The 25,386-nt window shown below is 47.9% G+C and overlaps 1 protein-coding gene across 1 annotated transcript; it reads left to right on the forward strand.

Moving 5' to 3' along the window:
• Positions 1-1,439: 1,439 nt before the first annotated feature.
• On the forward strand, positions 1,440-24,706 carry Pef1 (penta-EF hand domain containing 1). The gene is given in 5 exon segments (NM_001007651.1): positions 1,440-1,475; positions 17,863-18,160; positions 21,729-21,884; positions 22,312-22,455; positions 23,843-24,706. Coding segments are annotated over 5 exon segments (852 nt in total). The 5' UTR covers positions 1,440-1,451; the 3' UTR covers positions 24,073-24,706.
• Positions 24,707-25,386: the final 680 nt, after the last annotated feature.

Raw genomic sequence — 25,386 nt, forward strand, 5'->3', positions numbered from 1 at the left:
GCAGAACTGTGGGAAGGGGACTGAGAGGAGTGGTTAATGAGCTGGGAGCAATGAAGGGGTTAAAGGGAGGGTGTCACAGAAGGACTGGATGTGAGAGACCATTGGTCTTTATGAAAGGGTGGCGTAACCCAAAACCTGAGCGTGAGAGGCTGTGATTAGTTCATTTCTAAATTAGCATTGTTTTAACTCGGATTGGAGAAAACTGTGACTCAGGTTAACTCACTTCCTCAGATCATATAACTAGAAACCATTTAAAAAAGAAGACGAACAACAGGATCTGCTCACTAATGCGAGTGCTGAAGGGGGAAAGTGAGCATAGAAATAAGACAGTGGGCTACTGACTGGGTAAGGCTAAGCCAGATCACTAAGGGCCTGGAGCATTAGAGTGAAAATGCTTGTCTTCTTCTGCAGGTATGGATGAGGGATGTAACACGATCAGTACTGGGGGTTTGGAAAGAGCCTGGCTGGGTAACAGCTCAGAACTCTTTTTTATTTAAAAAGTATAGTGTTTTGGCGCCGTAGATACTGGGGACACAATTATAAATAAGCCAGACACAGTTCTTTGTCCACATGAGAGTTTCTGTCATTGTTTGCGGCAGGGCCTCATTATGCAGCCCTGGCTAGCCTGGAACTGTCTATGTAGATATGCTTGCTTCTGCCTGCTGAGACTAAAGGCATGTGTCACCATGCCCAGTCACATGGGACTGTAACTAATCAAATAAGCATGCAAACAAGTTTAGAACCTAAGCCCGGATGTTTGGTAATTTAGGAGCTGGGATTTGACCTACAGAGGGGTCTCTTGTTGAGACCTAGCCATCTACTAACACTGGTTCTAGGCCCTATTCTGCTGTGAACTCACTGTGAATTTAGGCAAATAAGTCATTGCCTTTCTGAGCCTCAGTTTCCCCATTTATAAAGAAAGAAGCGCCATGTCATCTTAATTTTCCTTCTACTTTGGCGGTATGACCTTTCTCCACCGTCCAAAGATCTGTTTAGCATCCAAGTTCTAAATGGCACCTGCATTCCAGGAGAGGGTTAGTTCCCAGTAGCCATGGCAATCGCCTAGGAGTTAAAAATAAAGCGATCACAAAAAGTGACGTAACTAACATGCGTCCGACTTGCCAGGTTATAATATGGCCACCGCAGAAACAACGGCCCTAGTCTCTCCATTAGATAACCAGATCTGACTAGGTCCGAGGTCTGCTCCAGGTCAAGAAAAACAAAACCAAACGCGCCACTACCGCCAACAACACTTCCGTACACTCCTACCGGACCCTCCATCTCTCCTGTTCCCCTGTTAGGTACCCACCCACCGCCTGTGACTTCCGTTTGTTAACCGGTAGATTGACAGCCTGGATGTCCAATTACAAGCGGAACTGACCCAAAGCCCAACGAGAGATGTTGAGAACAGGAAGTTCAGCCCACCACAATTGTATGACGTCATAACCGCCATGGCCAGCTATCCAGACGGGCAGGTGAGTTATAGGCCCCTGCGTCAATATCTGGGCTTTGTCTATAAATCCAATACCGCTCTTCTTTTTTGGCTCTTTCTCCCCACTTGATCCGCGCCCTTCCCACGCAGAGGTTCACCTGAACAATGCCCTGCGTGAGCGAGAAACGAGGACCAGTCCGTCGCGCTCGTTTTACGTCACCGAGGACCACTCAAGGGGTTGTCTGTCTTGCGCAAGCCTTGCTTTGGGGGTTTTGCACAGAATAGATCGGGGCTGGACTAGACCTGGATGCACATCTCAGGTCTCCAGTGGGGCGGAGTCCTCTGTGCTCTGGAGGCGTTTAAAGCTCTGTTTCCCTAGGAGTCTTTCTGGGCGTAGGCTAAAAACAGTTTTCCCGACTCACTCAGCACGTACTGCGACAGAATAATCAGGACAAACAGTGGTAGGTGGTGCCAGAAGTTAGATTACACCACTCACGGTAGTCCAGAGTCTTATTTCACAGGTAGGAAAAGTGAAACCCAGAGAAGATACGGAGTTTATCTAAGTTACCAGGTAGTTTGGCAGCAGAGCCAAGGTCATAACCTGGGTTGTCTGCAAATGCTTTTTCCTTACTTTCTAGTCTGCCTTGAACCAGCCGGGAACATTATTGCAGTGTGATTTTTATGGCCAGAATTAGGTGACAGTGTGGTGAAGTGGCTAAATACAGTTTTGAATTAAAAGTGGAACCATGTCTTTGCCGCGTTAGTTTTAAGTCGTTTTTCTGAACCAGTTTCCTCTTATAAAATGGATCAGTAGTAAAGTCCACCCCTCACAGAGTTATTAGGAAGAACGATGTGACTCTCGTAAGCCTATACAGGAAAGTGTAACATCAGTTTGTAGGGTTTTTCAAAGCAGACCCCACACTTCGAAATAATTTGGACCAAAGAATTGCCCTGATCACAGAGTAGTTTTAAGAGATTAATCTCATGTAAAGAAAGTGGAAGGCAAAAATCAAATGGGATATTTTCTTTCTTTTTTTAGAAAAAGAATTATTTATTATATATAAGTACACTGTAGCTGTCTTCAGACACACCAGAAGAGGGCATTGGATCTCATTACAGATGGTTATGAGCTACCATGTGGTTGCTGGGATTTGAACTCAGGACCTCTGGAAGAGCAGTCAGTGCTCTTAACCATCTCTCCCTCTCTCCAGCCCCGAAATGGGATATTTTCAAGCTTTGATTGACCATAGTCACAGACCAAAAGATGTTTAAAGCCCTGTGCAGTTCTTACAGCATTTCTTAAATTTTTTGTGTGTGTTGGGGGTGGTGGTGGCTACACATACACACACGAACGGGAACGGGTCTTGGGAAATCAAACATCTTGGACCTGGTAACAAGCTCCTTTGTCCACAGTGTCATCTTGCTGGCCCCTACACAGCAGTTGGGCCCCCATTGTGCCCATATGAAGACCCTGTAGGCACGCAGGGCCTACTCTCTTGACTTACACCTGTGGAGCAAACCCAGAGAGGCTTAAAGGTCACACCTAGCAAGGGAGGGTGAGGCCGGGGTTAGAGCTTTGGATTCCTTTTCTTGCACTCTCAGCAGAAGTGAGTAAAGAGGCCAGGGTGGGCTCAGAGTAGAAAGAAGCGCCACAGCCATGCTTCCCAGACCCCGTTCCACTTGCTGGCTTCTGTGAGATGCTAGTGGTTGCTGTTAATAGAGGAGGATTCTGTGGTTAGGCAAGCTTGGGAACTGCTCTGTTAATACAGCAAGGTGATGTTCACTATAAACCTTCCAGAAAGGCATAGAATATGTCTTAGCCAGGGAACTCCATTGGTTTGCATTATGTCTGCTCATTTTTTTGTGTGTTGGTGTTCCAGAGGAGCTCAGGTTGGGAAAACATTCCCATAGTACATATTTTTAGTGGCTGGTTTGTATCAGAATTACCCGAGAGCTTGTTTAAAGGACAGATTTGGGTCCTGTCTAAGATCTCTGAGCTTAGATGGCACAGATCCCACCCCCAATTGTGAGAGGGGGGTGTGTGCTTACCTGTGGGGGGTGTTGAGCATCTGGAAACCAAAGGCTGACAGTTGAGTAGCTGCTTCAGTTGTTCCCCAACTTATGTTTTGAGGCAACCTCTCACTAAACAGGGAACTCACTGAGCTCCATTACCTGGCCAGTGAGCTCGAGAGATTCCAGGGATCCTCACTGCCTCCGTCTTCCTGGGCATGCTTGGCCACATCTGGCTTTTTACTGAGGTGCTGACATCCATGCAAGTAGGTCATCTTGCTTGCATGGCAAACAGTATACCAATGGAGCTATCCTCCTGGCCCCAGTAATCTACGTTTTAAGTTCTGGGAATGATTCATATACACTAGAAGCAGTGGCAGACAGACCAGCTCTCCCCACTTAATAAGTGTTACATGCCCTTGGATTCATCCTTTAAGGGCTTGGGGCTTTAAGTCCCTTACCACGGAAAGAGAGAACTAGGACCCGTGGAAAGGGTACAGGAAGGGTGGGATGCAGCAGAGTATGGAGGGAGTTAGCTCTGCATGTCACTGGTGCATGGGCTGTGGCACAGTGGGACACTCGCTGCTATGCTGCCTGGGCGTGTTTAGGGCAGAATACTGAAAGGGAGCACTAGGAGAAAATGTCTGGAATAGAAGAAGAAAGGTAGCTTTTATCCCCACCTTCTATTGTCCGCCTCCTCATCCCAGGTGTTCTAAGAAAGGAAACCTGGTTGTTTGAAATCATGCAAAGGCTCAGGCAGTGCTACCTCCCTTCCACCCACTGGATAGTTCTGGAGGATTACAGCCGTTGGTGGGAGTCTCGGGTCCTGTAATTTTCCATTGCCTCCAGCCCAGGGTGCTCAAGAGCTGCCTTGGTGTTGGAGTAGCAAGAGTCAAGTACTGTTTGTTTCGGGGGGGGGGGGGGGAGCCTACTTGATGGAACTCAGTGCTTAAGAGTTTGGTTTCTGAGCCAGAGGGATTGTTTTGCATATCCCTACTTGGCCAACTTGCTTACAGAAATTTGTTGTAAAGACCCGAAGCTCAGTTTCCTGTTCTGTAGAATGGGGTCGTAGCAGTACCCACACCAGACTCACCAGAAGTGAGATAAGTGTCAAGTGGACATGTAGTAAATACTCTGCTTGAGAGAGGAGTGCAGAAATGTAGACTGTTAAGTAGGAGTGCGTTTAAGGTGCTCGGGGCATACAGCAGGGCCAGCCCAGGGGTGGGGCAGGAACTATAAGCTGGGGGAAGACAAGAGTTCTAGTCCAGCCAAGGAAATGATTTTACAAAGACCAGGAAGCAAGACCGTACATTCCATAGTACATTTTTCTTACTGCCTTGTTTGTATCAGAATGCCTGAGCATGTGTTTAGAGAATAAGAAAGTCCAGCATTTGGGGAGCAGTTTTAAGATTAGTCTGGTTTTAATAATGAGGGGCCAGGAGACAAGAAAACAAGACCAGAAATAAAAGCAAGGGCCAAATCCCAAAGGGTCTTGTATGTCATTTTGAGGGGACTGATTGCCTCCCAAGAGTATTGAGGGAGGGGAGCTGGTGAAGGGTTTATAACATTTTTTGTCTCTCAGAGCTCTAACTATGGGGCCTTGAAAGCAGAGGTGGAAACGGGAGAGGGTGAGGCAAGGGGGTAGGTTTCAGAGCTATAGAAACCCTCTTGACGAAATAGGACGATGACCTGGTAAAGGCTGCTGTGATAAGCTGTTGGAAGGAAGAGCTGAAAGAACACGTTTAATTCAAGTGACAGAGAAAGGAAGGAAAGGCCCTTGAGAGGTCGTCAAGGCTTTGATTTGTATGACTTGGTGGCAGGAGGTACTTGGAGATCAGAACAAAGCATACGGAGGGAGGGAAGGTCAGGAGGCTGTTGGGTATGTGGGTCTGCAGCTCATGGGGGATGAAACTGGAGAGAGATTTTGGAGTGTCAGCACAGAGGTGGTAATTAAAGTCTTGGGACAGCTCTTGGCTTGCTGTTCATTGGTTGCATGTCTCTGTCCTTTAAATATTTTAGGAGGCCCTGCTGGTGATTGCCAGACCATTTCTTGTGTCTTGTGGCTGTTTACTCTTAGCTCAGGCTCCTTCCTCTCCCATCAGGCACTTGAAAGGTAGCTCTGAGCAGGCAACCTCTTCCTTTCCTCATAAGGAGTCAGTATGTACCTGCTTTGATACCTTCGAGCCTCTCAAAGGCTTGGAGGTAGAAGAAGGAGCCCTTGTTGCTAAAAGCATGCAGGAATTTCTGAATCGGGAGGGTCTGAGCTCTCTTGTCACCTGCTGGAGTGCAATAGAGACCATTACTGTGAGGTTGAACTGAACTAGCTTGAGGTCTTGGTGCCACAGTGGAAAACGAATGGGATCTGGGGGGTCCTCTTTCCTGGGTGCTGAAAGATCACCTCCAGCCTTTCCCACTACCTGTGTCCAGTGGAAAGCCTGGAGACCTGGCATGTTAAGTTTAGCACAGCTCCTGGCACAGACGTGCTGGGCCCTCATGTGTGCAGGTGCTGTTTTGAGTCCATTTCTCATCTTAGCTGCATGATAAACTATACTAAACGTTGGGCATCTTCATTTTCTCATCTCTAAGGTGGGGTGCACACTTAGCTCTCAGGATCAGGGAACCAGCAAAAGCTGATTACCTTGCAGAGCCTCAAACCCCGAAAATTACCAAACATAGCCTATTTTCATCAGCTAGGACCTAGAGATAATTTTTCTGTGATGCTTCAGAAACCATGGTTACTAAACTCTTCTTGTCTTTTGCCCCCCACCCCCAGTTTATTTTTATGGGTCTGAAATGCCGCTGGAAAATGTCTGCAAAGGCTTGGGAGGGGAGCATGGAGTCAAAGATCTGGCTCTCATTTCTGGTTCAGACCTTAACTTGCAATTCGGTGACCCTGGGACCAACCCAAAGCTTTACACAAGCTTCCTCCCCAGCCTGTTGTGTCTTAGTTGATGGCTCTGCCTGGTTCATCATGTGCAAGCTGAACCCTGAGTCATTCTAGACATTTGGCTTCACCCCACCCCACCCCCTTCTCTTGCCTAATCCAATTAGTTGCCAAGTCATGTCTAGTCTACCTCTGAAATAGCTTCAGAATCCACCCGCTCTTTCCATCCCCGCGTCTGCTGTCTGGTTTCTGCCCCGCCTGCCCAGCACCCGGGCTGCTGTCCCTGACCCCAGCTCATCCTCCAAACACACATTGGCCGAGTCTCCAAACAAGGCTCACAGCACATCCCTCCTCCACTGGAAACCCTTCTGTGGTGCTCTGCCTTCTGCAGCGCAGCTCTGCAGAGTGCTGATTTGTTCACACGTGTATGGAGGTGTGCACATACCAGGCACTGTGCTGGGACTGCGGATGGTGGTGGTGGTGGTGGTGGTGATGGTGATGATGATGATGATGATGATGGTGGTGGTAGTAATGGTGGTAGTGGTGGTGGTGATAGTGGTGGTGGTGGTAGTGATGGTGGTGGTAGTGATGGTGGTGGTGGTGGTGGTGATGATGATGAAAGAAGCCCTGCCTGCCCTAGGGAACTTTCTGCTGGGTGAGGGAGACTTTGGGCAGGCACAGATAGCTCACCCACCTACTGAGACAGCAGAGTGGTGCTTGGTCAGGGAGGGTGTGAAGAACCTTCCTTTCTGGGTTCATGATGTGCTCTTGCCATTCCCTGCCCACACCATGCTCACTCATAAGTCTGCTTTGTCTGTCTGTGTGTACAGTGTCCCTCTGTCTGCCTGTGTGTACAGTGTCCCTCTGTCTTCTTTTGGTAGAGAATACCTCTGCGATAGATTAATTAATAAAAATAGATAAGTAATGCACATGCTTGCTTTTTATTTGGTTTGTGCTCTTCCAAACTGATGTAGGGATGGGACATGGGACACTCTGAGCCTCCAGAGCCCCTAGCTAGTAGTGCACAGAGGTGGACAAGAGAGGGAGTGTGTCCCTCTTCCAGGGACCTAGCTTCTGCCCCCGCTCCACATAGTCTAAGTGTGACTTCTCTGAATTCAGGTTTCCTTTCCTCTAGAGGGGCACTGTCATAGTTACTGCTTGCCAAGATCTAGTTCCACCAGGCTTCACAGGACGAGCCTCACTTCATTCCTGTAGCAGGCACTGTTAGCTGTTCTCCTGAGGTTTAGTGAAGGTGAGTCTCAGTGTGCTGATACCTTTTCCTAAAAATACCTCTTTCATTCAAAGAGAATGGACATTTTCCAGAACTAGCAGAGAAGTTAATATCCCTTGAGAGCAATAAAGCCTGGGTACTCTATCTGCTGTCCTACTATGTACTCAGCCTGTGTAAGGTTAACCTGCCTTTAAGAGAACTACATAACCAACCTTACCTGTCTTGGATTCCCCACGCAGTCAGCTTTTACAACCCAAGCTAAATGCAGGGCTTCATGGTTAGTTCTACACCCCATGCCCCTGACCCAGGCAATGCTGTGCACCACAGCCATTTGCAGCTGCAGTGCAAGGTTTTAAGCACTGTTCTGGGTCAGTGAAGTAACTTCTTCCTTGTAAAATCCTGCTAAAGTCTCTGTAGAAAAGTGTGCCTTAAGAACTGCAGGGTGATGTGAGCCTTTAATCCCAGCACTCAGAAGGCAGAGACAGACAGGATCTCTGAGTTTGAAGCCAGCCTGGTCTACAGAGTGAGTTCCAAGGCAGCCAGGCTACACAGAGAAACCCTGTCTCAAAACAAAACAAAAATGTCCTTCATTCCCTTCCTGAACCATTTTTTTTTCTGTGCTGTTCAGTAAATAAAGGGCAAAGACCCCTATTTGAGTCCAACAGAAAACACTGGGAGAAGTGGGGACATCACAGTTGGGCTTTTGGTCCACTCAATCCAACAAGAATTGCCCCGTTCTCATTCCTTATTTGGTGAGGTGGTGGCGGCGGCGGCGGCGGTGGTGGTTCTGTTATTTGTTTTGAGGCAAGGCTTTTCTATATAGCCCTGGCTGTCCTGGAAGTCTCTGTAGACCAGGCTGGCCTCAAACTCACAGAGATCCCATCTGCCTCCTGCTCCTACGTGCTGGGATTCCAGGTGCATGTGTGCCCCCATACCTTACTCCTTACTGTGATAGTGATGAGGTGTGTGCCCCCAGTGTGACTGATTGGTCTAAACTCACATGAGCATCCGAAGAGCCCTAGGAAAAAGGGATTCTTAATTTTGGACAACTTGGTCCCCCAAACAGACAAGAGACAAATGGAATCTCCCCAAAGCTCCTTCCTTGTCTGCCTGCAGGATGGACAGATCCCAAGGACAAGGGAATAGGGCGTCTTAGATCGGCTAGGTTGGCAGGCAGGTCCCAGGCAGCACAGACACACCTGTGCTTACTCCTTTCTTTCTCTCTCATCTGCCCAGTGTGGCTCCACTTCTCAGTCAGTCACAGGAGCAAGCAGACTTTCCCAAAAGCCTGCTGCCTCTGTCTTCTCTCTCTGGCTCTCAGACAGCTCTTACTGTGGGGAATTTTGTCTCCTGAAACTCACAGGCATACAGAGCAATTGAAAACTTTACTTAAAGGGTTTGGAGCTAAAATGTCACTAAGACAGATTTATAAACTATAAGATATACTGTCTCTGCTATCCTAACCATAGGATACTCCTATGATTCAGAAGTCTTGGGAAAGAGTCGGTGACCAATTACATTGCTCTGTACAACTGGTTCAGCTAAAACATTTGATCCTTTGGAACCAGGTTGGGTTAGCCATACAGCTTTCCAAAAGAAAAAGAGGTGTCCCAGGGATGTCTCCTAGTGAATCTTTTACATCTTCACTGCCTCTGCCAACTGGTAATATCCACTGGTAATTATCCAGAACGACTTCAGATGGACCATAAAGAAGCATTATTTAGTGCCTGGAATAATCCTGTCTTCTGTACTTCCCAAAAGTCTGTTAAATGGAGGCTTTCACATGATCTTTGTGCTGCTGATGCTTGTCTTCCTTCCTTGATGCCACCCCACTAGAGTTCCCTCAGAACCACTGTGTTATAGTTACTGATTTGAAATACTGCCTTTTTTTTTTCACTGTTTCATCACACCCTGATATGAGTTTTCAGTGCCTACTGTGGTAAGCAGGCACCTATCTCACTTCCCATGAAAAGTACTTTGCCCAGCTGCCACTAGTAGGTATGCAATACCTACCGTGAATTCACCTATTAGACAAAACTGGCCTGATACATATCTCACTATGTGGGTGATATTCTAGTATGCCAGATCTGGCATGGCTACAGAAGGGATGGTGTGAAGTGAATCCTGCCCCTGGAATAGGGCCAACTGGATATGAGTCTTCTCAAGTGCTGACAGTTGCTGTAGGAGTAAGGCATATGTACGTATTTTACTTAATGTTCCTCCTTCAGGGAATGTTCCCTGCCAAAGTTATTGGGGAATCTTCTCCCTGCCAAGGTTAATGACTCCATAAGAATCTGAAACAGCACAAATCCCAGAGGCAATACTGTGTCTCATGTTCCCCAGCAAAATGATAATGCTATGACCTTCAGGATAGACCTTAAGGCTGTGGGAAAGAACTCTGAAAACATGAGTTCAAGAATACATAAGTTAGTGTGAGAACTTACAGGATTTCTCAACTGTGCAGGAAGCAGTGTGAATTGTATGAGGGGCTTCATGGAGCTGAAAGAACAGAGACAGCTGCACTAATGAGTCAGTTCAGAAGATGTTAAGAAAGGAGACATGATTTGTTGGTAGAGGAAAAAACCCTGGATAACAAGAGAAAAAGAAATAGTTAAAAACAAGGCCCAGATAGATGGTTGTATGATATTAGTGGTAAAATGGTGGTCTTCTCAGAAGATTGACAAGTTAGTATAGCAAGTTACACAGATCTTTCTTTTCATTTGCCTAAACATCCAGTACTACATTTTCTAAACACTCAGAGGATTCTATTTCTTACTAGTTATAGAACAAGTCCTACTGAACAGACAGACTTGATCTTTACAGACAGGTCTTCTAATGGTATAGCAGCTACAATTAAAAATGGAAAGTCCTTTTCAAAAAGGGTTGACTTTAAGTCAGCTCAAAAGGTTGAGGTAGCAGCTGTAATCTGGGCTTTTGAAATGAGTGAAAACTCCCCTATTAATGTTTATATAGAGTTATAATATGTGGCTAGGCTGTTTGCACATGTTGAAACACATGTAATTAATGTAGATAAAAGTCAGATTAATGTGTTACTACAACACCTGCAAGACTTGGTCCAAAATAGGAATTTTTCTTATTTTATACCTCATATAAGGTCACATACTAATCTCCCTGTCTCTTGTCAGAAGAGAATCAGAATGCTGATTCCCTGACACAAATAATTATTCCTGTAGTTTAGATCCTGTACAACAGGCCCAAGCCTCTCACACTTTACATCATCAGAATTCCCAGGTGCTGAGATAGCAGGTCAGCTAACCCAGGAAGCTGCAAGGCAGAATGTAAGAAAATGTCCAGCTGCCCCGACCATCATGTTACTTTACCCATGGACTGAATCCTTGAGGTCTAAAGCCTGGCTCTTTATGGCAAATGGTCTGACTTATGTTCCTTCCTTTGGAAGACTTACATATGTTCATGTCTTTGGGGATACCCGTTCCCATGTAATTATGGCTTCTGCCAGGACAGGAAGGCTGTTAAGGATGGGATACAACATAGGCACTATTGCTTTTCTTAACCTTGGATTTCCTCTGTATATAAAGACAGATTATATTCCTGCTTATACAGGCAGAGCCTTAAGCTGGCTGTGTAACCTTCTGTATTACTCATACTATGGGAATTCCCTATAATCCGAAAGGACAGGCAGTTGTCAAGAGATCCCATCAGATGCTAAAATCTCAACTTATAAAATTGCAGGAAGGAGAATTCAAATACTATTCTCCATCACATTTTGAATCATGCCCATTTACTTTAAATTATTTCAAAAATTTAAAGGCCTAAAGCCCTATGAAACACCCATTGGTCTGTAAGGTCAGGGACACCCTGCCTATGGTAAAATGGAGAGACTTGTTAAGGTAAGAATGGAAAGGCCTGGGTGTCCTTTTGACATCTCATCGAGGCTATGCTTGTGTTTTTCCCAAAGATGCTAAAACCTAGTCTGAGTCCCTAATAGACTCAGCAGACCCTGAACTGTGCCTGCCCACTTCAAGGCCAGGAGGCAACACCAGAGAGAGAAGAGACAGATGGCTCTGCTTCCTGTGAAGATGCAATTTCACAAGCAGTCATCAAAAATGATGCAGATAGAAATCCCTGACTCTTCTGATAAAACGAAGGAGATCCTGGAAGTTCTCAGTCATGTCCTGCTGGCTGGCGGGGAAAGACCCACTCCTCGGGAGAGACCCACTTGCTCCGAGTGCAGCATCTGCATGCGATAATATCATTCCACCTTGGGCTCAAATCTTTGACCCCAAGTTCAGAAGCTCCATGGCAGCTAATCACCTGCCCTCTACTGCTCAAAATCCGATTTTGGCTATGCTTGCTTCTCCTTTGGTGTGGGAGGCAGGGTGCCTTGTATTTGCTGTTTGCTTGTCTCTTCCCATTGGCAGGGCTCAGCCTTCAGCTGCTTATTGAGCTTATTTTCCTGCTGCCGATGGTTCATCCCACTTCCTGGCCGTATGCTCTTATTAAGGTCACCACTTCGTACCAGTGTGCTGGGTGTGTGTGTTCGGGGGGCCGGGGTCTAGTTCTTAACTAGAAAGACAAATGATAATTTTACTTAGGACGGCCAGTCTGACTCCTTGCCAGTTTGATTTTCCACTGGGATGGCTGTGCAGAGAAGCTTTCTCTTCAAGAACATTCATTGATTGCTGATTCTCCCTCTCCGCCGGTCCAGACAAGAGGTGATGGTGCCCATCAAGATAGCAGGGATGTGTGTTTTTTTGCTTTTTTTTTTTTTTTTTTTGGAGCTAAGGACCGAACCCAGGGCCTTGCACTTGCTAGGCAAGTGCTCTACCACTGGGCTAAATCCCCAACCTGGGATGTGTGTTTTTTAAAACTATTCCTGCCAAAGCTTTATAATGTCACTTATTACTATACAGGAACTTATCCTCTTCCCCTAAGCTTCTCCTTGTCAGCCAACTGAGGATTTAGAATCTGTTGGGAAAGAGTTCCTAAGGAAAGATATCCTCTATGGTTTGGTTTTGGCTTTAAGGCTAAAACTGTACATTACTTCCCTTATAATATAACAGCTTTTAAGCTCCTGGGTTGGTTTGTCCGCAGTCCAGAGCACAATTATAAGACTCAACTGGATGGTAGTAAATACACTAATGAAAAGCCTTCCTTGTCCAAAGACATAGCCAGTGAGTGCCTGGTATCCTCCAGGCAGGGCCTTACTCACGGTGCAGCTACATTTGCTCAGGAGAGATTACCCTTCTCAACCAGATTTGTTTAGGCTGTTTGCTGCCACACATAAGCTAACTCTTTGCTTCCTCAAGGTGCCAATAAGCAAACCTCAGCCCCGAGTCACAGCACCTTTCTCTACTATCAAGGAATGGGAAACCTGAAGCTCGTGCAGTCAGTCCACAGCTCCTATCTATTAGATGCGCAGACTTTTATCCAAAGATGTCTACGTTATACTTAGACAACCTCCATATGTTTTATTGCTTGTTAATGTTACTGGCTCGTGGTTCTCCAACCCTGGGATAGAGGCTTTGCATAAGGATAATTTGGCTCTCAAGGGGTCGAAAAGATTTGTTGCAGCCTTGATATTGGGGACCACAGCTTTAATAGGTGTGATTTCTAGTTTTGCCTTATCCACTGCATCCTTGGTTAAAGAGATTCACACAGCACATCATGTAGAACAATTACCCAAAAATGTGTCAGTACTCAGGATTCAGGAGAATATTGGCAAGGAACTTCAGGATAGGCTTAGTGCTCTAGAGGAAGCAGTTCTGTTTATGGGAAATCAAATTTAAAATTTTAAGATCAGGCTCTCAATGCAAAGCCATTCACTGTTCATTGGTCTGTGTAACACCCTTGGGATCTAGTTCCTCTGAACATGACTGGTCTAAAATTCAGTCTCACTTAAAGGGTGTTTGGAACAATTCTAGTTTGGCTTTGGATACAGACTCCCTATATAATGAGATCATGGATATTAGTAAATCTAGAGTGGGACCCACTTCTATTAAGGAAGTGTCTACAGCCTTTTTCTCTGCTGTCCATGAGTTTACTTCTTCATCTTCCTGGACAACTTTGCTGATGATTGGAGGAATCAAAGTTAGTTTATTCTTACTGGTTTTGTTTCACATTCTAATCTACATCAAGCAAGTTAAGTACTTAATAACCACACTCATAATCAGTGTTCACACTCTTGAATTGAAACGGGAAAGGGGAGATACCAGGTCTGGCATGGATGCAGAAGGGACGGTGTGACATGGTTCCTGTCCCAGGAGCAGGGCCAAGTGGACATGGGTTTTCTCAAGTACTGACAGTTACTGTAGGAATAAGGCTTCTTTGCATGATAATGTATATATTTTACTTCATGTTCCTCCTTCAGGGAATGTTCCCTGCCAAGATTAATGACGCCATAACAATCTGAAACAGCACAAATCCCAGAAGCAATACTGTGTCTTATGTTCCCCAGCAAAATGATAATGCTGTGACCTTCAGGATAGACCTTAAGGCTGTGGGAAAGAACTCTGAAAACATGAGTTCAAGAATACATGAGTTAGGGGTTGGGGATTTAGCTCAGTGATAAAGCACTTGCCTAGCAAGCGGAAGGCCCTGGGTTCGGTCCTCAGCTCCAAAAAAAAAAAAAAAAAGAATACAAAGAATACATAAGTTAGTGTAAGGACTGTTCTTTACAGGATTTCTCAACTGTGTAGAATATAAGGATGCAGTGTGAATTGTATGAGGGGCTTCATGGACCTGAAAGAACAGAGACAGCTACAGTAATGAGTCAGTCCAGAAGATGTTAAGGAAGGAGACATGTTTTGATGAATAGAGGAAAAAACCTGAATAATGAGAGAAAGTAATAGTTAAAAACAAGGCTCAAATAGATGGTTATATATTAGTGGTAAGATGCTTGTCTTCTCCACAGAAGTCATCAACAACCAAATTTGATCCAGATATTCTACTAAAAATTATAAAAAGAAACCTTAATGCTGGTTGCGTCAGCACAAACAACTCACTAAACTAAATACAAAATATATGGCTCAAGTTATAAAAGGGCACCAGGAAGTGAAAGAACTGAATCCTGTGTCCGAGAAGGTAGATTTACAGAGTGGTGACATCAGGGCAAGATCTCGCCACGCTAACTTATTGTTTGTGTTTACAGTTGAACAAGGAATAGTTTGGGCTTTTATTCTGGAATAAACTAACATCCAGAAATAGAGCACACTTGTGATCCAGATCTTGAGGTTGGAAAACAGGCTTTTGGTTTGGATCATAAGGAACAGTGGCCCAGGCATGGTGGTGCACACTTTTAATCCAGGAAACAAGAGCAAGCAGGTCTCTGAGTTCAAGTCCAGCTTGGGACAGAGCAAGTTCTAGAAAAGCTTAGGTCCAGGCATGGTGGTACACGCCTTTAATCCCAGCATTCAGGAGACAGAACCATTCAGATCTCTAAGTTCAAGGTCTATCTACAGAGCAAGTTCTAGGTCAGCCAAGCTTAGACAGTGAAAGAGTTGGGAAGCAGAAAGCTAACTCTCACATAAAAATTGTCTCTATGTCTAGAGTTGGCAATCATAAACATTGCGCCCAGTGAACCACATAGGACTTGCTATGTTTTTTTTTTTTTTCTTTTTTTCGGAGCTGGGGACCGAACCCAGGGCCTTGCGTTTGCTAGGCAAGTGCTCTACCACTGAGCTAAATCCCCAACCCCTTGCTATGTTTTAAAAATGTATACTTGCTGTCTTTTTCTAAGTGTCAAGGGACTAAGGTCATAAAATGCTATTTAGTGGGATAATCAAAACCTGGGATAAATGATTGAACTGATAAACAACCCCTAAGGGAGTAGCTTATATGATCAAAAAGATGGGGCTTTGGCTGCATGAGGAGATATCTCTAGCAGAGCACAGAGCTGTCGGCCTGCACCCATCATTGACTCCATTCACCCCTTCCTCAGGTCCCTCTCCCAAGTCCAGGCTGGCCTTTGGCACCACTAGCCTACCCTATTAAAGATATAAATCTGGTTTTAAAGAATTTACAAACTTCAATACAAACCTTTGTTCATTTATAGCTTGCCCGAGCCAAGTCTGGCTAGATGTTCCATTACAGCTAACGGTTTGAGTCCTGGAACAAGGACAGCTCTTCTGAAGATGCTTAGATTCACCCTTCTCTGTCTGTCTTAAACGCTCCCATTTCCCTCGCAGTCATGAACTGTGGTTTCTTTCTACTATACCTAACTTTTTCTCTCCCAAAACAACAGAGTGACTCTTATTTTTTTAATTATTATTTTTATTTTATGTGCATTGGCATTTTGTCTGTATGAGGGTGTCAGATCTTAGAGTTATAGACAGTTGCGTGTAGGTTGATGTATTATGCAAGTGAGGGCTGGCACAGGTTAGATCAAGGCCATGACTGGACAGTAAAAGAATAAGACAGGGACAAAGTTTTTGTAGGGAGAGAAGGAGAAGAAGGAGAGGGAGAATGAATCAAGATGGAGATAGGGAAGGATGACCCAGATCCGGATGGTCCTGAATTGCCCAGTAGCTGGGATGGATTTCTGTAGGCAAATTTATCTTATCTATGTGGGCAGCTTATATCCTTAATCAATTGGTTGTGAGTTTATTGTGTGGATGTATTGTAGATTGAGATTTTAACATATAAATCTAATTGTTAGACTACAAGTTTTTAGACCTTTGATTTACTGAACTACAGGGGATGTGAACAAAGTTCCCAGGGGGCAGAGAGAAAACCTGTCTCAGTTGTAGAAGCCATGCTAGGCCATACAATGCCTAAGGCTAGCGTGGTGTGACTAGAAGGGCCCACGGAACACAATGTGTGTGTCAGGCATGGTAACAACCTGCCCAGGGGACAGCGTGAGATGGAACTGGTAGCCGCTCATCTTTTATGTAATTCTTACCGCAATAATTATGAGCTGCCATGTGGGTACTGGGAATTGAACCCGTGTCTGCCGGAAGAGGAAGCAGTCAGTGCTCTTAACTAACCACTGAGCCATCTCTCCAGCAGAGGGACTCTTCCTTAACTGCACGGACCCAGAGCTATCCAACTCACTGGACAAGCCCTTGATATTTTTATCCTTCTGGATCTGAAAATAATTTCAGTTTCCTTTCACAAGCCTCAGAAGAAGTTAATTTTTTTTGGTGGGGGGGGGGTCATGGCTTGAATATTCCTGGCCCAGGGTGTGGTACTATTAGGAGGCGTGACCTTGTTGGAGCAGGTGTGTCACTGTGGGTGTGGGCTTTAAAACCCCAGTCCTAGCTGCCTGGAAGTCAGTGTTCTGCTAGCCTTCAGATGAAGGTGTAGAGCTCTCAGGTCCTCCTGCACCATGCCTGCCTGGACACTGCCATGCTCCTGCCTTGATGATAATGGACTGAACCTCTGAGCCTGTAAGCCAGCCCCAATTATTCTTTTTAAAAGAGTTGCTTTGGTTGTGGTGTCTGTTCACAGCAGTAAAACCTTAACTAAGGCGGGGTGGGGGAGTGGGTCAAAACTCCTTTCATGCTCTCCTATAAAGACTCTATAGAGTTCTGTTATTTCATGTGTACTTTCTCCAAAAAGTACACATCCTGTCTCTAATACACTGTTTTTTGTTAGGGTATCACAAAAGACAGAGGGAGAGAGAGAGTGGAGGATTCATACTTGGGTTATATCTTGTTTAACCACTCCAAGAGGAAGTCATTTCATCTCCTTCCTCAATGCATTAGTGAGGAGAGTTAGTGGGGTCCAAACCGGAACTGTGTGGTGTTTGGTCATTGTCCCTAATGCCCTGGGGATAGACTCCATGTCTGCTCAAAGACACGAGGATAGGGAATATCCATGCATTGTCAGCTAACAAGGTAAGGAAGGGCTGCTGTGCAGGGTGCATGCTGTGCTTACGTCACTGGTGGCTGATGAGGGCCAGGCTGTGGGGCAGAGACCTGACTTGTGCTTTGAGTTCCTGCGAGTAGAGGTGGAAGTCCCAAAGGCTGAGCATTCTGCTTGACTCTTCACCTGTTCGGATGAGCATTTACTGAGCATCCACTGTATACTGAAAGGTAGGGATAAAGCCACAAGCCAGGTGTGATGCCAGACCTTGTAGGACCTTTGATGTGCAGGAACGAGGAAGTCAGGAGGACAAAATTCCACCCTAGACTCTGTATGCCCTTGGCATGACCTCGAGTGACTGGTCGCTTCCCTGGAAGCCTCAAGGCCACCTGAGCAAAGAGCTGAAAGTCCAACGTCACCTGTAGAATCAGTCATAAGGACGACTGTGTGGGTGCTCTGTAGCTGTAAAGTGCTGTGCTGTCGTTTCATTTGTCATCCTGCTCCTGTCTGTTCTTCCTACAGAGTTACCCAGGAGCTGCAGGACAGGTACCTGGACCACACCCCGGTGGCTACTATCCTGGACCTCCCCATGGTGGGGGCCAGTATGGCAGTGGATTCCCCCCTGGTGGTTACGGAGCTCCTGCCCCTGGAGGACCCTATGGCTACCCCAGTGCTGGAGGAACCCCCTCTGGAACTCCAGGCGGACCATATGGCGGTGGACCTCCAGGAGGCCCCTATGGTGGTGGACCTCCAGGAGGCCCCTATGGTCAGGCACATCCAAGTCCCTATGGTACCCAGCCGCCTGGACCTTATGGACAGGGTAAGTAGAATCTCCAGCTCCATATCCCAGTCCTGGAACCCAGACCTGGTCTAAGCTTTCCACGTCCCATCCTTATCCTTCCTGTAGATGTGCAAGTATCCCGGCCTCTGGCACCACAGCCCCTCCCTTCCTGCTCCGTCCGCACTGGCAGAATGTGAAGTTCATCAGTTAGCTTTTTAGGGCTGACATCTCCAATATCCTCTTGGCTTTCAGCAAGCATTTCTGTTGCTTGCTCACTCTCACGAGTGTGTCAGCGGCTAAGCTTCTGCTTCAGTGTCTTCATTCTGGGATCAGGGCTAACGGAGCATCCCATTTGGGGGACATGTTGTCCTTAGGGTAGAGAAAAAGAGCAAGAAGCTAGCAGGGCTGGGGACCTCATAAGACTCTTCTCAGAAGGACCCCTGTTCTTTTCCCTGAAGCATATGCCACTGTCAGGTTGACCCCAGGAGGAGATGGTGCCCCTCTCATGGGGAGATCCTTAGGCTAACAGGCAGTGGGTGGGGCGTACAGTGCTTAGACTGGGAAGGGGGCTCAGCAGATAACCTGGCCACAGCAATGTTGTCCACAAGAGAAGAAACTCCATTACTGAGGGAGGGGGACTGACCTCATCTGTAGAAAGGAAAGATGGTGTCATCGATGAAAGCTTAGCTTTAAAGGTCAGACACTTGCTGACCTGACCAGGTGGCCTTTTTAAACCTCAGTGAAATAGGGACAGTGCTACAGCCCACCTCTCAGGCTGTGTTAAATGTGAAGCATCAGCTTACTTAGTACTGGGCATAGCATCTGGGTTTAATGGACGGACGGACGGCATTCTGTGAGAGGACTCGTTATATGGCTGAATAGTATTGGCATTTACTGGGATGGTAGCTGTGGAAAATAAGGGGAAGGAAGACGAAGTGGGCAGAGATTGAAGAGCAGGGGTTGCCGGGGAGGGGGTGCTGTCCTTGCTTTTCCAGGACTCACTTTAGCGAGCTCCTTCCCAGAGTGGCTATTCTCAGGAGGCTAAACACCAACCAGGCAGCCTGGAACTGCCTGGGCCCTGTGAGAAGGGGCTCCAGGGAATGTTGTGCTTAGGAAGCAAGCCGAGCTGAGTGGATGTACCCAGGCAGGTAGTCCCGAGGGAGATACCCAAACCTCTGGGGTTCTGGGCACTGCCAGCAGTGGCATTTGTCTTCTCAGAGCCAAGCTCTGGCTGTTAGCTTTCAGCTCAGCAGCTCTGCACTGATTTCCATATCCTCCAAAACACTGTGTCTGAGCTCATAGAAAGTCTGAGGGCCGAGGAGCCCTGACCCAAGCCTGCTCCCCAGGGAGCAAGAGTGGCGGTAATCTCTAGGGCAGGGGAGGAAAGGCCAGACATGGGTCACATGCTCAGCCTCCCTCTTTGCTGCTTCCTCTCATTGGCTGCATTGCTCCTCTCCGGGTAGCCAGCGGCTCTGGGGAATGGCACTGATGCTCACTCACTTGCCTCAAAGCCCTGGGAAGTTCCCCTCCAGGGTAGAGGATTACTGCTATAGAGGACAGAGCTGGCCATCAGAGGTGCTCACCTGCCATCAGCCCTTGCCTTCCCTCCAGCAGAGACTGTTCAGAGTGCCGAGCACACACCCTGAGCCTTCCCCTCCTTCCCCTCCTCCACAGCTCCTCACCCCTTCATGTACAGCTGAAATAACCCTTCTCGGAAGCCGTCTCTCCCTCCCACTCCAGTCTTTGCTGTGGACTTAGTTTTGCTGTTGTCTCGTGTAATTCATTCCTGCCGCCGCCCTTGGACATGGTTCATATAAATATGAAAGTTGGGGTTGGGGATTTAGCTTAGTGGTAGAGCGCTAAGGCCCTGGGTTCGGTCCCCAGCTCCAAAAAAAAAAAAAGGAAGTTGGCATTCAAAGAGATAACTTATTTCACCTGAAATTACACAGCTAGTAAAACCAGTCAGGACTTGAATCTAAAGCCAAGTGAGCTCTTCTGTTGAAGCACATAACGATAGTTGTCACAGAAACTAGCTGCCAGTGGTGGTGGCTGTCCTTCCCCAGTGACCCTGCTTGTTCCAGTTTGGTTTCTGTTCTGATGAACACCATGACCAAAGGCAGCTTAGAGGAAGGAAGGGTTTATTTGGTCCATCCCTGACGGCAAGTTTAAAGCAGAAACCAAGGAGGAGAGCTGGTACTGCCTAGACTTTGCCCTGCTCTATGTTCAGCTAGCTTCTCTGTTCAGCACAGGCCCACCAGGCCAGGGATGACACCGCCCACAGTGGGCTTCTCTATCAACCAGCAAGAAGACCATGTCCCACCAACATGCCCCAGGCTAGGCTTAAAGGCAATTGCTTGCCTCAAAACCAGTACCATAAATGGGCCCAGGACTTCACAGAACCTGCTGCCCATGGAATTCCAGAAAGTGAGCCCTAGTTTCAGAAAGGCAGTCTGACTTCTTTCCCACCCTGCAATTTCAAAAACATTTATCCAGAAAAAAAGAGTGTCTGGGCCTGGCTTCATGAGACCCTCCTGTCCCTACCCTCCACTGCCAAAGCTGATTCTTAGACCCTGTTTGGCAGGCGCGTTTTCCTCACCCTCAGATGCTGAGCTGTGGGGTTTGGAGGCCCTAGCCTCACAGACCAGTAAGTGTGCAAAGTCTGCTCTTGCCACTTGTGGTCACACTAAGTGTCCTTTGTTTCCCTCCACTGACTTGTTTCTTAGCTCTGGTCTGGGCGGTTCTCAGTTGAGGCCCCTCTACCTCCAGTCAACAGTAGACACTAGCTAGTGCACTGTTGTTTTAAGTGGGCAAGCCTGCCTAGGCTTCCTCTACTAAATCTTCATCTTCAGTCAGGCAACCTTTCCTCTGGCCTCTCCTGGGTCTGCCCTCCACACTGAGCATGTCTGTTTCAGATACTATCCTTCTTGTGTGAAGAAACCCCTTGTGTGGCCTGTCAACCCTGCTTCACTGGGACAGCCTGACTCTGCTTCCCTTTGTCCCTTAAGCATTTCACAGAGTTTTCTCCATGTGTTGGGGGCGGGGTGTAAATAGCCGAGAAGCTGCTGTAACAGTACACAAAGCGTTGCAGGACCGTGCTTTAGACATCAACTGCAGGAGGCATAGGTGACGGGTAGTGAGGCCTTGTGGGTAGGCATTTGAGATTTCTTTCTGTTGCTATGGCAAAACTCTGATTAGGGGAGGAAGAGGTTTACTTGAGCTTATAGGCTGTAGTCCATCATTGAGAAGTCAGGACGAGAACTAGGAAGCAGGAACCCGGAAAAACACTGTTTGCTGGCCCCCTTGCAGCCTTATACTTTCCGAGTGGTCTTAAACAAGCCAGGACCACCTACCCAGAGAATGGTGCCAGCCACACATTGGACCTCCCCCATCAGGTAACAGTTAGGACAGCCCCCGAAGGCTAGTCTGATCTGGCAATTCAACCCTTCAGTTGGACTCCTTTCTCAGATGACCCCAGGCTATGTCAAGTTGGCGATTAAAGCTAACTAGAACACAAGGGGAAACCTGCAGCCAAAGGAGGTTCTCAGAATGGCTCGGAGCATTTCTTTGACCTGGGTCTGACTACCATGGTTCACATCCCTTTCTCCAGGTGGTGTCCCCCCCAATGTCGATCCTGAGGCCTACTCCTGGTTCCAGTCAGTGGATGCCGACCACAGTGGCTATATCTCACTCAAGGAGCTGAAGCAGGCCCTGGTCAACTCCAACTGGTCCTCATTCAATGATGAGACGTGCCTCATGATGATAAGTGAGTTCCACACGGGCTTCTCAAGCAGGCTTGAGGCAGGTCAACACTGCCTGACAGTTGGCAGAGGTGTGCAGTCTGAAGAGAAGTATAGCTAAGGGGGAGCTTGGGTTCAAGATGCGCTTTCCTTTCTTGGATCGTCATCAATTAGGTTGCTAAGTTACAGGCTGGTCCAGTTTCCCATTCTGCAGGTAGACCCTCTCTTCCCGGGTAAGAAACTATAGGCAAGGGGTCAGCGTGGAACCAAGTCTTAGAGCTAAGCCACCAGCCCTGCAGAATCTGGATGGGACAGGGCTGAGTGGCCAGGGAGAAGGCTGGTCCTGAGACTTGGGCACAGGGCTTTGCTTCAGCCTGGGAGAAGGGCTTCCTCAGTGGTCCCTTGGCCCTCAGTCTTGAAGCCTTCCTTCCTCCTTCCCCTCCTCCCACTCAGACATGTTTGACAAGACCAAGACTGGCCGAATTGATGTCGTCGGCTTCTCAGCCTTATGGAAGTTCCTCCAGCAGTGGAAGAACCTCTTTCAGCAGTATGACCGGGACCACTCGGGATCCATCAGCTCCACAGAGCTGCAGCAAGGTGAGGGCACAGTGGGCACAGGGGCTGCGGCACAGCTCGGCCTCTCTTCATTTCTTAAAACGCTGTGAAGGGTTCCTCTGTCGGTGCCCTACCTGCCTGTACCACCCATTCCACTGTTCCGTACCTGGATGGGGCCTTGAGCCAAGCTCTGGGGTCAGACAACAGTGGTCTGCATCTGCTGGGCTTCCTGGTGGCAGGACTCCAGACACTGCTGAGTGGAACAGTCAGTCCCTCCTGCATCGGAGAGATGGAACCCTGGAGAGCAGTGCGGCTCTTTCTTGTCTCAGCGTGCCGCATGGGAAGAGCTCTGTCTGAGCTCACTTCTGTTGTTGTTTGGCCAGAGGCCATTAATTTTCAACCCAAACCAAAGCCTTCTCAGAGCTGCAGTGGGTGAGAGGACTCTGTAGGTCACACCCAAAGCCTGGGTCAGATAGCTAATGTGGCTACAAGCACCCAGTGGGAAGGGGGCTGCCCAGAGAGTCCAGGCCATGCATTTCATTCAGACCGAAATCTGTGGTTGGGATGAGCACGCCATGCCTGCCCCTGCTAGAAGGGAAGGGTGGTCAGTACTGATCGCTCCCTCGCCAGCTTCTTTCATGGATGTTGGTGAAGTCATAGCCACAACAGAATCAGCACTTCCTGTCTGCCATGCCCCAGGCACTGATGTGCATTGCACTGGGTTCCTGACAGCCATCTTGCTGGGGGCTCGGTCCTGTTTGCCACTCCACACAGACTGGGGAAGGATCCCTTCTGCTTTCCCTTTTATAAGCGGCAAAACTGAAGCGGAGTTCCTTGCTCAGGGGCTCCCACTCCAGGGAGCTCAGATGGCTTCTAGGCAGACAAGGAATGCAGAAGAGGCAGGAGGCATCGCAGTGGAGACAGGAAGTGGCATGCAGACTGTGGCCTCATAGGGGGATGTGTGCGAGCAAGGCACTGTGCCAAGTGTCTTCATGATTGCCTTTAATCCTTATTAGAGCACAGGTTAAGTATCATTCCTGCATGAATGGCAGTAAGGGGCTAGTGAGGTAAGCAGGGGACCAAGACTCGCTTGCCTCCAGAACAGCTGTGCTCAGCAGCCCCCTCTGATGTCAGCTCATTCAGGGGTGGTGAGTGGTGTACACTTCCTTCTCTAGAACAAATGCACCAGATGGTCACAGGTAGACCACTGGCTTCTCTGGACTCTCACGAACCTTGAGAGTGAAGAGATGGGAGGTGGGGCCCATCCAGAGAAAGCGCCTGTGCTCCTGACATCTGACTGGCTTCCCAAGACCTCTCTGTCTTCATGTTTCTGAGCTGCTCCCCGAGGTCCCCTGATTTGCTGTGCTGTAGTGCTCCAGTTCCTATGAAGGGCTCACATCAGGCCTCTTCTTGTGCCCTTCCTCTCCAGCGCTGTCCCAGATGGGCTACAACCTGAGCCCTCAGTTCACGCAGCTCCTGGTTTCCCGATACTGTACACGCTCTGCCATTCCCGCCATGCAGCTGGACTGCTTCATCAAGGTGTGTACCCAGCTTCAGGTGTTGACTGAGGCCTTCCGGGAGAAGGATACGGCTGTACAGGGCAACATCCGGCTCAGCTTTGAGGACTTTGTCACCATGACGGCTTCAAGGATGCTATGACCCAGCCTGCCTAAAGGGTGTGGAGCACACCAGGGGATGTGGGCCTCTCCTTTCCTCCTCTCCTAGCAAAAAGTGTTTCCTGGCCTGAGCTAGGAAGGACAGAGGTTGGCTATCCTGGGCTGTGGAGTGGCATGGCCCTGGAGTAGGGGCCCTAGAGTAGCAATGGGTTAGTGTCTGGTCAGCTGTCCTGGCCTCTGGCCTTCCCCCCTTCTCCCTGATGCCAGTGCTAAGTGCTCCTTGGCTGGCCTACCTGTCATCTCTCACTGACCACCAGGTCAGAAGAGCCCAGTTTCTGCACAGTGGAGTCAGACTGAGCGGGAGGGAGATTTGCTGGGACCAGAGCCTGGGATTCTTCAGCTCCCTCAAGCCTTGTATCTTAACATTAATTTTCCTGAAGCTTTGCCTGAGCAAGAAGCTTGGGCATTCTGCCATCTTGGCCATATCTGATGAGGCTCATGACCTCCAAAACTTGGACCCCTCGCTGGCCTGCCACGTTCTACTCAGCTTCCCTCCCCAGGGGCATTGTCACATCCTACTGCCAATGTTGTTTCTAATTTGCTTTTTTTTTCTTTCCCATTTGGGGCCAAAAGTCCAGGAAACTGTAAGAGTCAATAAAAGACTACAGTCCCATGTTTCCCACCGTGATGCCTTGGCTATGTGTTCATCCAGCCATCCACTCCCTCACTGTGGAGGCCTCCACTGCTTACCAAGCCATGCGAACGAAGCCGTGTTAGGGGCCTTAGTGACCGTCTTGTTTGCCAAGGTGAAGTCTAGGATCTTCCCAAAAGGCTGCCTGTGTTTCTTAGCTTTAAGGCTGCCATTCTGGGCTGAAAGCAGCCACCTCAGACCTCTCACAGTATGGTCCTTTTATTATCTTAGGCCTGAGTTTTATCTCCCAGACAAACTCCATTTATGAAGTCATAACTCTCCCCCTACTTTTATTAAGCACAGACACCAGTACCTGCCAGTTGCATTTCTAGATCAGCATGATACCCAGTGTGCACTGCGTCTGTAATGAGCTGACAGAATTTCAATCAGAGCTGAAGGCACCAGACACAAACATTCTAGTTTGCTAGAGGGGCCGCATCACAGATGATGGTGTGATTATCCTCTGGCTTTGGAAGATGGAGATAAACTCTGAGGTGCAGAGGCCTTCAGCAGGGCGGTCCTCCCTGCAGGGTGGGGGTGGACAGTGGCTGGGACTGTTTTCCAGGTCACAGAGGCCAGCAGGCTTGTCAGGCTCAGCCATTCAGCTCTGGGCTGCTGTGTCTCTGGAGTCCCAGAATCAATAGTCCAGATCCTAGAGGCCAGCCC

Source organism: Rattus norvegicus, chromosome 5 (assembly GCF_021556685.1).
Source record: "Rattus norvegicus strain SHRSP/BbbUtx chromosome 5, alternate assembly SHRSP_T2T, whole genome shotgun sequence".
NCBI lineage: Eukaryota > Metazoa > Chordata > Mammalia > Rodentia > Muridae > Rattus > Rattus norvegicus.